Raw genomic sequence first — 15,371 nt, forward strand, 5'->3', positions numbered from 1 at the left:
TTCTAATTTGCCGAAGCTTGTGCCGAGTCTTAAAGATTCGCGTATTTAATTCACTCTTATCCTTTTTAGATAGATCCTTAACCTAATTATATTTTTTAATATTTTGATAAAATCGTCGTTTGAAGTGATCTTAATTAAATTAGTTGTAAAGGGAGAAGCTGTTATAAAGCTTTTTATAAAGTTTCGCTCTAATCATATGTAAAAATCGATGTGTTCTCTTTATGTACAACGTTTATTTATACATATATGAGAAAACGAGTGACTTGGAATGTAATATGCGACAAAGTTCTATATATGGTAATTTTTTACCATACTATACTAAATGTGGCAGTAGAATCGATGGTTCAGTAGCGTATTTAAGAAACAGTTAACCTATTCAGATAAAATTATCCTATTCGCTATACAGAGATCTATATCTTGAACTTGTAAGAGAACATACTTGGCTGAGGAACGTGTCGAATAAAAGTCCAAAGGCAATTGAAGAATAATCTATAAAAGAAAAATTGGGAAAATGCCAAGAATTCCACATAAAATACAAAAAAAAAAAAAAATCCTACAGCAAATGTTTCAAATTCTTGCTTTTAGAACATACATAACTGACGATAGCGTTAACAAATATGAAAGCAAGTATAATAATTGGATATCAATTTTATACATTAAAAGTATCACCGATAAATAAATTGTACACCAGAAGAATTGTACAGAAGAAAAGAATTTTTCAGATATTTACGAACCAATCTGATAGATCCACGATTGTTGATAATCTTAAAGACGACGACGAATTCCGTCGAATCAAACCTGCGCTTACTCAATACACAAATCAATCAATAATCAACGATCAATGATCAGTACTTGAACGGAGCTACAACTCATTGTGTTCCAGGAACAGCTACATTTCACCGAACAGTTTCAACGATATATATGTATTGCTTGAACAACAAGTTAGTCACGGAACATGGTTTTCCACGGAAAGCTATGCAGTCGACCTAGTTCTTCGAAGAAGTTCGAATCGAAAATAAAAGTGACCGAGGTAGAAATCAAGAATGGCGTGTGACGATCAGAAGAAGAAGAAACGGCGCAGTTCATTCGCCCACGAGTTGAAAAGTCAAAGCGCCCGAGCGATGGCTAAGAATAGCACGTGGCGATCATTGCTTCTTGTCACCTTCGTCGATGTCTTGGCGACGCGACACGCGCGTTTCTGCTAAGCTCGTCATTGTAAACAAACGCGGTCACGAAAGAGTCCGAAGAGACGAAACTTCAAAATTATACGATTAGGTTTCTAATAGCGAAGGACGCTTATCTCTAGCCTTCCAGATTATACACGCAAAGGTTAATTTCTATAAAGTGAACTACAAAGTTTTTTTATAAGCAGAGTTCACTACAATTTTCTAATCGTATTCAATATTATAATTACTTGCGATGATTCAATTCTACATTTATGAACATCCGACTGTTTAAGTAACTCGAAGAAGTATTAGGAAATGATCAAAACCTCCAAGAATTAATATTTTATCTGGTACGTTAAACGATATTACAACAACGAGCTCGTAAATTTAATATTAAATCGAATCTTTTCTTATTTATGCGTGTCGTGTCTTTCGATCACTATTTTCATCAATTTCAGCATTCGTATTATTATTCGATAGGATTTGGAAAACTGTAGAAGAGAAGCCAACGTATTTTAATTATTATAACTTGCTATATTAGGTCTTACAAACACCTTTAGCAAATTTTTCCTATGTATATGATACGTCGTAACTTTGCATGAATACAGAATTTCGATAGATTAAATGTTGCTGTGGTACGTTAGATAAATTGACACAACATGAAGTCAGCAGGTGTCTTAATACTTATGAACGAGAGTGTGCTCCTCGGTTGACGTAGGATCACTGCCACTATACGTCGTTGCTATTTATACTCAAGCCGTTGCATTGTTAACTGGACTGTAACCTACGAGACTCAGTCTGAATCTTATTATATCCTACTAGAGAATGTCCATTGAATCGCGGAATGTGCGTCATACTTTGTCAAATTCTTATCTACCTTGGTATGGCAGATGCTTTTGTCGTTGTCCTACTTAAGTTTGATTAGGACATTTAATTTATTTTGTTATATTTGGACATATATATGTAGTGTATTAATAAATATCTATATACAAAAGCGAAAAATCAACACAATTCTATTACATATATACATGTATATGTGTATTTTTTGGTTATGGAAATGCACATTTTTGGCTTCAGGTTGACTTCGATTACATTTCTTGATATCAAATATACGTGATTTGAATAGGATACGTTAGCGGTGTCGCATTTCCGAGATGATACGACGGCAGATAGCTCACTGATATTTAGTCTTACTATAATTTATGACTAGATTGCGGATTTTTATGCATTTATGATGCAAAAACGCACACCTTGCATATAATACGCAAAAGTACATAAAATATCCAGAGTAGAGTATCTATTATAACATTTGATAAATGAAACAAATTTTTATTCAAATTACATTTCTTTAGTTATGTTCATAGAAACAGAAATACATAAATGTAGTATCGGAAAAGGAGGGTATACGCTTGGTCTATTGTATATTTAAGTTCGAGTTTCTCGGGATAGTATAAGTTGTAAGTTTAAGGTATAAACTAAGAAGCGTAAGAGTGCTGGGGAAGAGAGAAAGAGAGAGAGAGAGAGAGAGAGTGTAAGTAAGAGTGTATGCCTTGGGGCGACGCCAAAGCTAAATGAGCAAAGGAGTGGATGCAAGGGTTGTGGGTCAGCAATTTTTGACCTGAGGAGACAGAAGTTGGAAGCCCAAGTTGGGTAAGACGTACGAAGATATTGTAGTCAGTTTTTGTATTGGGTATGGCTTGTACGGATAAAACTAAACTTCAAATAAACCATCTTTTTTTGTCCTTGCTCTAGACTATATTTTGATACTACATGAAAATTCTGCGGCATATTTATGGCTGGGCGGAGAGCTCGATAAAGACGTCGGCACGATGATTGAGTGCATGTTCGGAAAGTCCATAGTCGGTGGACTTTTTTTGGTAACCGGACTGCGGGAAACGCCACCACTCTTACTCAAGTATCATCGATAAGGAGCGATTTAGCTAGAGAGACATTTGTATTAACGCGATTTGTCTTTAATATATGTGTGTATACGTATGTATGTGTCGATGGTATGTTTCGTAAAAGCTTTAGGCGTCAGGAAGTCTGCGAATCTTTGGTTACACGTATATTTATTTATATTTATGTCGCTTCTTTATTTTCGTGATTAATTTGGGAGATGATACACTGCCATTGACATAATTGTTAGTCATATTACGGAAAGACTGTCTTGAACAACATGGAACTTTTACAAAAATAAAACGATTACGAAGAAGCGGATGTTTCATAGTGAATAAAATTAATTTTCCCGATAATTGATTATTTCTACCTTTTAAATATTATTTTGTGGAATTGAAAACTTTCCTAGATAGTTGAGGAAACATAAAAAATTCGTTAAAAGAGAATGTAAAATAAGTAATAAAATTTTGCGAAACTCGGTATAAGTATTTAAAATAACAATGGATTATTCGTTTGTTACAGGAGAAGAAAATCATAATGTTGAGGATTGGATCTCTACTGACCATGCTGGTCTTCATGACCATCATGAAGATCGTCGTCTCGAATCGTTGTTTGGTAACGCGCGAAGGTAAATTTTAGCCTAAATTTTCGTTTCATCTGACCACTTATGAACCTTTTCTCCTTGGTCGCGCTTCACGACCGACTTACAACCTCTATAAGAAATTAATTAGATTGTCAATTGTTTTGGCAGAAGTCAATCCAAAGAGATTGATTCACATGGATGGACAACCATTGAATCTTAACTTTGAAGTGTCTGAAAGAGTCACCCACAGGTTGGCCACCATAATCATGAAAATTTTCTTGACCGAGGTGCTTGGCTATTCGGGAGTGTCTATCTTTGAAGTGGAAGACAAATTCATGCCGAATGACACTTTCGATAGATTGTCTGGCGATATAACGTTCAATAATCCGGAACTGTAAGATATACTGTTTACTCTTGTACTATAGATACTTATCTTTAAAACGAAGATTTATTTACAATTAAATTACAATTTTATGTTATCTTAAATTAATATTTACAATTAAATTAAATAATAAATTAAAGCCCATTACAGCGGAAAATATTTCCTACAATACGTATATATGAATATAATATATTCGTAAAAGATTTCAAGAAGTTGACATATCTATGATTCTTCGGGTTTTCATCGTGTCTTTGATAGGTGCACTTTGCTTCGACTTTTCGAGGACATTTCAATATAGTCTTTCAACTTCGCTAAAACTCTCTTCCTTGAGGAGATTCCATACCGTTTCTTCAGTTTCGCTGACACAGTTTCTTCCCTGAAGAAGTGAACTGAAACGGTCATGAAACGTCGGAACAAAGCGCAATAATCAATGGTATCGAACGAAAACCGAAGAACCGCTACATATGTCGTATGATAAATATAGAGAAAGTTCAAAATTTGAGATAAGTGTTCGAATGCTTTCATGAGCAGCTATAATTTTACAAGGAAATTTCAAGAGATTCGAATTCCAATCCCAAGAGAATTTCAAAGAGAAGCAGTCTGACATTGACAAATCATTAATTTCTTCGAACAGAGTTCCAATGGTGAACATGGAGGTCTGGATTCCGACACATCTGGACACGATGTCGTTGCAAAATTCTCTCGACGTGAAGGAATGCGGATCCATTGCTCCGCCGGGTCATTTCGGCTGGTTCGTTCCCGTTGCGTTATCGAGACCTGGCGACAGTTGGATAATCTTCACTAAACGTGAAACAGCCGCACGTTTCGATGTGGACGAGTTCACGTTGGACAACATTCGAAATTTCACCATAAATCCAGCCACCAAGGCTGACTACTGCCAGCAATCGTTTTGTCAAGATGGCTTGTACATTCCCGAGTGGTGTCAGGGGAAACCATGCGCTCTATTATTGACTAGTTACGGCAACATTACTGACTTTGTCAAGGATCACATCGACCAGTTGAAGTTATACGTCAAAGTGGCCTGGGTGGGGCCGAACTTGAAATACGTGACTGAGACTTTGACCAAGGAGCTGTTGTTTATACGAAATTTAACCCATGATAGGTATTTATTTGGCACATTTCCCAATGAATGAACATTGCGGCTGGTCTCAGTCGGAACTTTTATTTTTACGGAGATGCAGTGTCGCGCAAAAGTCTTGGACTATCGAACAGAAACTTTTTGTTTTTACGAATGACTGGAAGGTGCTTGATATTATTTTCAATTTGACATTACCTTAGAGATATAGATGAGTTATTATCTCGAGACTAATTTCAAATAATTACTATTATTAATGATTTCTATTTTAATGCCGAATAACGTAATAAATTCCGTATCTTTGGCCATTCTATTTTTGACATTATAAAAGCTGGATTTCGTTTTTAACTTTCTTTCCCCTTTTAATTGATATCATACATTTTAAGTGATCTCACACACGATTTATCACACTTGAGTTAGCTTGAATCAGTGATCTATTTATTGTAACGTTTCCAACGTTAATAAGTGAGAAATAGTAAAGAGGTGGTATGCAAATCTTTATTACCATATAATACTACCTAGAAACATTTTCTAAAAGTATACTTAATTTCTATTATAACGTTGATGACCTGAGACCATTGCGTAACACTGTATCCGAAGCACAACACAGGTATTTTGCATAAGATTTTGCGTTTTACGACTAACGATGAGGAAAAGATATAATATAAATACAATTTCGTAAATGTTTTATCGAAAAGTTGCAACAAAAATACGAAATAATATCGAACTGATCTTTTGTCCGAAATAAACATTAAACGAACATTAACAACGATGAACAAATCGAGGAAGATTAATTTTTTAGCCTCAAGATCGTCAGATATCGAGCTTTTTATTTGCGATTTTACTGTAAATTAAAAACTTTATCAGAGAAGAATATACATATATGTATTGTATATGTAAAAACGTGTAATACTTTCAAGGCGGACTAGTCATACATATTCGTTTGTACAATACGTACAATGCGTTTTTACGCTTTATTGAACGAAAAATCATACTTCCTTAACTAACCGATTATCGGTTTTCATTCGTAGAAGATTTCCTTTTTTACTTTTGCCTGTGCCGAGACGATTGTGTAAAAAAAACCTGTGACACCTTGAATTTCCATAATTCTTTCACGATATGCGGCGCTCGTGTATATTTAATTTCCTACACAAGGAAAATTACATCGAGCCCGTTTCGTTATCGTTGTCGAACGAAACGCTCGGCTGATCGAAAATTCGTGTTTACTCGAGGTCAATATTATTTCCTCGATGACCGTGTCGCGCAATAAACGTCGCCTCAAAATAGAATCAGACGCCGAAAACATTTTGTACGCGCAAACATTTTACGTTTCTTTTCGACCGAATTATCGACCAACCGTTGTAGACATCGTCGTCCTGCTTTTATTTGATCGTCTCGAAAAACACGCGTCTCCATTTTACATCTCGTTTCGTATTTGATCGCGTACAAGAAGGCGTATTCTCATTTTTCAGGTCTCTGGTCTTTTTGCATTGGACGCCAAGCAGCGTGGTACCAAACGAGAGGGACTTTGTCACTGTCGAATTCGGCCGTTGTGGCACGACGAAATTAGAAATCGAATGCAAATACGAATCCAACAGGTTAACCAAGCTAGTCTGGAGTAAACTCGAGTACGCCGCGAAATTGGCATTCGAAGCGATTAGTCACGCGAAATTCACACGGGAAATGTACGAAGATCTGATTTATCGCCACAATAATTTTTCTGAAACTGTCCACGAAGAACAAATCGCGTGCGACTGGTTGAAGGACAATCTGAACTATACTCTCAAAGAATGGATGCCGAATACCGCCGACAAGAATATTCTATACGTTGGTGGGATATTTCCTATGAACGAAGCTTTCTATTCAGGGAAATCGATATTAATCGCAGCCAGAATGGCGAAGGAGGCGATCAATATGAACAATACGGTCCTTACAAATTATGATTTTAAAATGTTAGCTAGCGATGGTCAATGTAAGTCGGATATGGTAATGAGATCGTTCATCGATTACATAGTGCTCAATCAATATGATAAGCTAATTGGTGTCTTGGGACCCGCTTGTTCGGAAACGGTCGAACCTTTGGTTGGTGTCTCGAAGCATTACAGAACAGCGATCATCAGTTATAGCGCTGAAGGATCGAGCTTTAACGATCGTACCAAATATCCTTACTTCTTTCGGACTATCGGCGAGAACAAGCAGTATAAGCACGTTTATTTGCAACTGTTGAAGAAACTGGGCTGGAAGAGAGTAGCTTCGTTGACGGAGGATGGACAGAAGTATACGGAGTATATTTCTTATATGCAAGATATACTTAGGGACAATGGAATTGCATTTGTGGCGAATGCAAAGTTTCCAAGGGAACGGGAGGCAGTTGTGATGACTAAGGTAACCATTCTTTTCTTTTTCAATTTGGAATCCTTCAATAACGAAGGTTGTCGCTATATCGCTATAAAATAAAGTATTCGATTATTTACACAATTAATTACACATTTTGACGAATAAACCGCAGTGATATGGTATATTGTAAAGGATTAGACGTATAGAACTTATGGAAAATAACTGTGCATGCATATTCATATGCTATTATGATAATGATGAGTAAAATTATCTATTCGTACGATTAAGATAGAAGGTTAGTCTTAGAGGACATTGAGCAACACTTGTAAATTTATTGAGACGATAATTTTTTTGTCTTTTGTCCTTGGTTTTCTTATCGAAAACGAATTTTAATAAGCATCGATGACATTAATGATGAACAGAATAGCAAAAATTTAATGGCTGAACGTTAGTAAAGTTATAATCTAGTTCTTATCATTCGCTGGACATATTCAAGGAGAGGATTTTGTTTTTTTTAAAGATAAAAATCATTAATTAGTATACTGTTTATATGATAGGCAACAAAGTTTGATAGAGTTATTAAGAATGTTATCATTTCGCAGTATTTGCAAGATCTGAAGCAGAAGAAGGCAAAGATCATCATCGCCGATGTTTATGATCAAGTGGCCAGACAAGTAATGTGCGAAGCGTACAGATTAGAGATGACAGCTGTCCAGGTAATTTTATGAAAAGTCATAACTAAGACTTGTTTGACATAACTTTAAAATATTTGGCGTACATTCGATCAGTTTCGTATACACTTTATGGTGTAAAGTAGTTTGTAGTTCGTCGTATATTTATTGTTAGTTTTGTAGATATGTATTTTCGTTCCTTCTATCTGACTTTGTTTATTGAAACAGCGTTTTGATAATAGTAGCATAAAGTTAACGCAAGAATTTTATCAAAATCACATACACACAAATTCGACAGTTTCTTCATGATAATAATTAATCACAAAAAATAGCCATTCTAAACACATACACGTATTTCATATCTGTAATTGGTTCCTCGTCAATCTCTATGCATAGCAAATAGACAGATTTCAATCCCAATCTATTGATCAATTTGTATTATCATGAAATATCGTAACGTAAATAGTGAAACAACGATTTTACCGTTAGAGACGATTATAGAAAACGACAATTTCAATAAATTGACGCGTTATATATAATACAATTGTTGTTCCGTCACTCTCCTTAAGCTCTTTTCTATCAGTCACAAACTTTACCTTTTACTTTACTTGTGTGGCCGTGACGCGTGTCATTTTATACAATTTCCAAATTCCATGTTTTCTCCTATTCTCGTTCTGAATGTCTGGGAAAACGATCGAATCATATCAAATTTCTAGAAATTTTTCAATCTAAATATACACTATCCAAACTATTGCAAGCTACGGCATCTTCGAAATAGAAAACAATCCATCGAAATCGACTCGTTTCATTTTATAAAATATTCAAAGGCTACAATATCTTACCCTCTGAGTGTCTATGAAAACGATCGAATCATCAAAAATATCTCAATTCCATCATTTTAACTCTATATTTTGGGATTGAAGGGTTACGTGTGGTTTCTGCCTCTTTGGCTTCGACCAGAATGGTACGATACGGACCGATTCAATAAGGAGAACGAAGAACAAGTGCCTTGTACTTCGGCACAAATGTTTAAAGCGATAAACGGCTATCTTGGTCTCTCTCATGCATATTTTGCTCCTGACAATGAAATTATGCAGGAAGGAATAACGGTGCGCCAGTGGCGCGATAATTACGAGAAGTCTTGTCTTAGTCAGCAACAACCACCATCAAATTACGCTGGTTTCGCGTACGATGCCATGTGGACGTACGCTTACGCAATGGATCGGCTTCTCCGCGAAAATCAAAGTTACGTTTTTGACCTCCATAGCGAGCAGACTATCAATCGGATGACGGATATCATCGGTGAAACGGATTTCTATGGGGTACGTAGAAAATAATTGTAATATTTATAACAAATAGTTGTAAATAATTGTAACAGTTGAGAGTACATCGATCGTATTGCTAATCTTTCAAATATGACAGTACCCGCATTTAGGAAGTATCTGCTTTTTCATTCGTCGTCTCATTTAAAATCGGATCAGGTGAAATTAATTTTCGACTTTATCAGGTTTTCGTTGCGACGCTGAAGTAGAATTTTGCAACGGCAAGAGCAAAGATTTAAAGAGAAAATGAAAGAGAATAAAATATTTACCGAGTAATAATGTTAGCGAATTGACAAGTCGTAATTTTACAGTATTTTCTTTTACACAAAACAGAAAAATAAACTGACGCGTAATTTGCAAAATTGCCTTGCATTATGTCTCTTCTTGTATTACTAATTCAGTTACTATTATGCAAAAGATGCCGATAATTCATATCTTCCGTAGAATTCCACTAATAATAACTATGCAAGAATGTCCTGACAATATTTCAATCACGAAAGTATTAGTTTCTTCATATATTATATCAGAAAATTAATTACCATTAGTTTACCATTGAATTACCGTTTAGGTGTCTGGAAGAATCAAATTCTTCGGCGGTCCTTCGAGATACTCTGTCATCAATATCGTTCAGTTCGTCAATAACAAAACTAATCTGGTCGGTAACTTCTATCCTAACGTATCAGAGACAAAGCACGAAGTCGTGGGTGGTACGTTAGACTTAAACGTCTCAGCTCTGGTTTGGTTATCAAATAGTATGCCAGATGATGGCTCGGAACCACCTCAACGATGCGTCATCGCGGGCTTTGCAGATTTCGTGAACGTATCGTGCGAAGTCGCGTTTGTGATCGTCAATTTCCTTGGATTTGGTTTACTGGGGATACTGGTGATCATTGGTTTCATTGTCATCAAGAGAAGGTGAGCAATCAAGAAATTTCACGTATTATAATATATTATAATATACGTAATCTAGACTGTGAATTTTTATGCATCCATTTATTCTAATCTCATTTTTAACAGGTACGAAAAGAAAGTGCGTCTGCACGAAAAATACATCCAGTCTCTAGGTCTAGACTTTGCTCACGCGGACACGTCCGACTTAGATAAATGGGAGATACCTCGGGACAGGGTGGTTATCAATCGAAAATTGGGCGAGGGTGCGTTTGGAACGGTTTATGGTGGTGAGGCGTTATTCCCAGAAAAAGGCTGGCTGGCCGTGGCTGTAAAAACTCTAAAACTCGGAAGCTCTACCGAAGAGAAGTTAGACTTCCTCAGCGAGGTGGAAGTAATGAAAAGATTCGAGCATAAGAACATAATCAAACTATTGGGCGTATGCATTAAGAGTGAGCCGGTCTTAACCGTTATGGAGTTCATGCTTTATGGCGATCTAAAGACGTATCTTCTCGCCAGAAGACACCTCGTGAACGATCAGAATTACGAAGACTCGGATGAGATTTCTAATAAAAAGCTAACTGCGATGGCGCTAGACGTGGGTAGGGCTCTCAGTTATTTGGCTCAATTGAAGTATGTTCACAGGTAAATGAAAACTTTCTTTTCGATAAACATTTATATCTCTGTAGATGTATCATTTTAAATTTCAGAATTACCTCCTTCATATATGATTCTATCTTTTTTAATATTCACTTATATAAACGCATATCCTTTTCAAATTCGCGCTACTAACAACTAATGATTTCATATTAACAACGCATGCATACCTACTGAAAATAAAATGTAATGATCGTGTATCGTGTGCAGGCACTTTGATTTATCGTGGCTGCCAGAGAGTGCAATTATCAACACGATAATTATCCCTGCTTTGATGTCACGGGTTAATTTTACTTTTTCAGAGACATTGCCTCTCGTAATTGCTTGGTAAATGCTCAACGCATCGTCAAACTTGGCGACTTCGGCATGACGAGACCTATGTACGAGAACGACTATTACAAGTTTAATCGAAGAGGTATAACTATATTGATTTTATTATAATCTAACAGAAAAATTCACTGGCTTCGATTTCGCAAATGCTGATTAACAAACGAACGATTCTCGTTTTAGGCATGCTGCCAGTAAGATGGATGGCACCAGAGTCCCTGGGCCTTGGAATCTTCACACCATCTTCGGACGTTTGGTCCTATGGCGTCCTCCTTTACGAAATCATTACCTTTGGTAGCTTCCCCTTCCAAGGGATGAGCAACAACGAGGTACTTACTCACGTCAAGAATGGGAACTCGTTGAGAGTTCCGAAAGGAGTCAAATTACAATTGTAAGATCAATCTATTCGTCCTTTAGTCGCATCATACTTAGCCTTTATCGAATTTTGATAATTAAACATTCGAACTATTTTCCTATTTCACAGAGAAAATTTGATGTACTCTTGCTGGAGAACGGACCACACAAAGAGGCCAACAGCTCCAGAAATCGTCGACTTTCTAGCAACGAATCCTCGAATTCTATCACCGTGTTTAGACGTTCCTTTGGCCAGCGTGCAAATCGAGCACACTGGACAACTAGAGATACAGTTAAACGAGAACATCAGAAAGTTTTCGTTATCCTGGCCACCTGAGAACTTTACGACTCGATCATCCACGTCGACATCCAGTCCCGTGGCTATATCCAGTCCTCCTTTGTTGGACATCAATGTTCACGACGACAAACAAAATCAAGACTCGTTATTAGGCACTGGACTCTCCGATGTAGAGAGTAGCAGGCCTCTGTTGTCGAATTCCGACGAGTCTTCGTCGGGTCCGCCGATGATTTTACAAAATTTCAAACGAAAGGACGAACCCGCGCACAGGTACGTCAACATTCAGCCAGGAATGTCGAACAGTCTCGATCATAAAAACGGCGGCAATATTCAAGCGGAGGAGAGAGTAGCTATGCTGTCAGAGAATAGGAAATCGGAGCACGTGTCGATTCTTTGACAGGAAAGGAAGCACGCGATTTCACGACAGAAATCGATGATTCACTTCTATAGGCGCGCCGAGGGCGTACTCGGAAAATATGCGAAAATATCGTATAGGAAAACGAGCGTGTAAATCGGTTCGTGGCCATTGTTGTTTGAATCGAAACATGTGTGTGCTTCCGAACGAACAGTATGGTTCTCGCGATGGTGAATGTGTGGTTTATTCGAAACTTATTTTAGAGTCGGAGAGATGCGCAATTGTATAGGTCGTTTGATTCACTGAAAACTACAATTCTGCCGATTTAGTTATGGTGTATGAAATATACCGTAGGTTCCAGTTACGAAGATGAGAAACGATCAGTTGCAGCAAGCGAAAATACCGGTATGATCCTTTGGTGGACAACTATTTTCGCTCAATCTACATTTGAGACTGATGTAATAGAAAAATTAAGTTACCGAACAGTTAACGCGACAATGCCGAGGATTTCTGAAAAGATCGAAACATGGTTACCTGTATTCGCACATATATTCGTAAAAAATTGAAAGTAAGCTCCTAGAATATCTCTATTTGCTTCCACAGTAAAGATATTTTAATAATCGAATATAACATCGAGCGGAGTATTTCATTATTGGAAGTAGAAATTTCCATTGTTTTCGCTCCGAGTAAGAAATAAAGGAAAAAAGCAAAAAGCTGCTTCGGTTGGATACGTTGTATTTAATGATAATCGAAAGGAGAACGACAGATAAACGGATACAGTATCGTATTTGCGTAAAGTGTTTCGTAAGCAGCATTTCCCTGTCCAAATATTCTCGATACTCGAGATATGTAGGACTTTGTACGATTTCCTTCGAAACAGACTGCATATCTTTCCAAGCAATCGTATCGACGTTTAGATACCTCGTGACGAAGTTGGCGCATTTTTTGAGGACAAAACCGAAGAAAAACAGAGCAATATTTTACACGATAGAACATTAAGCGTTCACGCATGCAACCATGACATTTATATAAAAAGAAAAACGTATTTTTTCTTCTTTATGCGAACACGTTCGAGAAGACAGAAGTTCGTGAAAAGAATAATACGAAATTAAAAGAAGAAAACAAGGAAAAGGGTCCGGTATGTCCCTTTGCGTTCCAAGTATACATATATATTTTTTGACCTATCTTTTATGCAATATATTCGTCGATTAGAGTCGAGAAAAGTGACTGTAGTATAATAACTCGATACTATGAATAACACTCGATCCTCGCTAGGAAAGCAAGTGGAATAGTTACTATTATTATATACATGGTATTACAATTAGTAAAACTATTTATTGACTTAAGCCAAGATACTTTGATCGAGACTTCATTTTTTGTAAAATATATTTCATATATACATATATTGAATTCCTCTGATCGCGTGCTTCATCTTGTCGAAGCAATTTATTTTAGTAAATAACGCGATTAGCGTTATAAAATAACGTAGCTCGAGACGGGTGAAAATTCCTGTTACTTAGGTGCAATAACATTAAACGTCTTGTAGAAACAAGTTGTTAGAAATATATGTTAATATTATATTGATACGATCGATTACGCGTATGGTTGACAAATGAAAGACGAAAGTTTTAACAAAAACGCAAAACAATTGACACTGAGATGTCATAAGAATTCTCTAAGACCTCATCGCAATTTTCAAGAGAAATTTTAATTGAATCTTCTTAAAAATATCTTATTGATCATCCTAACGTGCACAGACGTATACAGGTTGCTTGAATTTTAATAAAGTTCGACCAAAAATGATATTATCCTTTGTTACACGTTGTTACACCACGGTGTGTAGGATATTTCTTTATTAACGAAATATTATATTTATTTTTGTATTTATTAGAAAGTTCGTCGTCATGTCCGTTCTTCGATTACCTTAGGTTAGTCGAAAGATCATACTATATTTTTTAGTTTTGATATCGACCACTTTTTAACAGCATTTTTGCTTTCTTACATATCCAAAGAATATGTTCCTAACGCTTAAATTCGACTAGAATCCAGATATCATGCGATAGTACATAAATGTTATAAACCTATATCATCAAGTTGAATTCTGTTACCAGAAATGACTGAAGAAATCAACATATAAAGTATTTTTAATCTTTCACTCTAATTCCAATTTTTAGCTGCTTCGTATTGTCCATTTCATCGAGTCATAAGATTCTTATACTACGCACGAAATTTTTTATTATTCGTTCATATATCCAGTTTTCGCCTGTATCAAAATGTTGACGGAAAAAGGAAAAAAAGAATCAATCACGTTGCATGTTACATCGTTACATCACGTCGAACACGCTTATCATAGTACTTAGTGATGATAAATTTCTCTTCTATTTTTTTTTCTCTTTTTTTATATCGGGTATAGATTACACGATTATATAATTATTATAACGGAACGCTCGTTTTGACGGAAGTTGCAGGGCTTTTGTTCTACGTCATAGAGCATAGTAGAAGAACAAAATAAAAACTGCAAACTTTTCAGTCCGTATACACGAAGCAAGTGCCTCGGGTTTGGAAAGTGCAATCCTTCCTAAATAGCTTTACACGAGAGAAATTGTTTACTATAATAAAATTATCACGATGTTATTTATTCTCGAATTGTATAGTTGTAATTTTATATTCGTTGCAAACGATGAAAGTACTATTCTGTACAGATGCTGTTATTCCTTGAGAAAATATTTATTATGCCTTCTTGAATTAAATTATATAGAAAACGATTTTACAATTTCTATTTTCTTGCCCATATATTCCTGAGCGCCCTAAAACAATTCGTAAAATTCCTGAGATTCGATCAGCGAAATCGATTCGGTTCTCTATTTTGTTTATTTCTTTTTTGTTATTTCGATCCTCTCTCTCCCCACCCTCTCTCTCAGATAGGATAGTTCAAGAATGAAAATTTAGCTAATATCCTAACAAATTCTAATTATACGTTCTATACAAGAACGTAATTGCTGTCGGTAATACTAGCAATAAAATATACGTTTGAAGAAA

General features: G+C 36.1%; 1 protein-coding gene across 3 annotated transcripts in view; it reads left to right on the forward strand.

Moving 5' to 3' along the window:
• LOC122574389 overlaps window positions 1–15,097 on the forward strand; it is a 39,713-nt gene extending 24,616 nt beyond the window's left edge. For all 3 annotated transcript variants that reach the window (XM_043741908.1, XM_043741907.1, XM_043741909.1), the window contains exons 2-12: window positions 3,585–3,690; window positions 3,814–4,039; window positions 4,662–5,150; window positions 6,596–7,508; window positions 8,063–8,176; window positions 9,055–9,453; window positions 10,022–10,368; window positions 10,471–10,986; window positions 11,301–11,413; window positions 11,509–11,716; window positions 11,810–15,097. In XM_043741908.1, the coding sequence (XP_043597843.1) occupies window positions 3,600–3,690; window positions 3,814–4,039; window positions 4,662–5,150; window positions 6,596–7,508; window positions 8,063–8,176; window positions 9,055–9,453; window positions 10,022–10,368; window positions 10,471–10,986; window positions 11,301–11,413; window positions 11,509–11,716; window positions 11,810–12,374 (3,981 nt within the window). In that variant the 5' untranslated portion in view covers window positions 3,585–3,599 and the 3' untranslated portion in view covers window positions 12,375–15,097. The remainder of the gene's footprint in view (window positions 1–3,584; window positions 3,691–3,813; window positions 4,040–4,661; window positions 5,151–6,595; window positions 7,509–8,062; window positions 8,177–9,054; window positions 9,454–10,021; window positions 10,369–10,470; window positions 10,987–11,300; window positions 11,414–11,508; window positions 11,717–11,809) is intronic.
• Window positions 15,098–15,371: the final 274 nt, after the last annotated feature.

The sequence above is a fragment of the Bombus pyrosoma genome, linkage group LG13 (assembly GCF_014825855.1).
Source record: "Bombus pyrosoma isolate SC7728 linkage group LG13, ASM1482585v1, whole genome shotgun sequence".
NCBI lineage: Eukaryota > Metazoa > Arthropoda > Insecta > Hymenoptera > Apidae > Bombus > Bombus pyrosoma.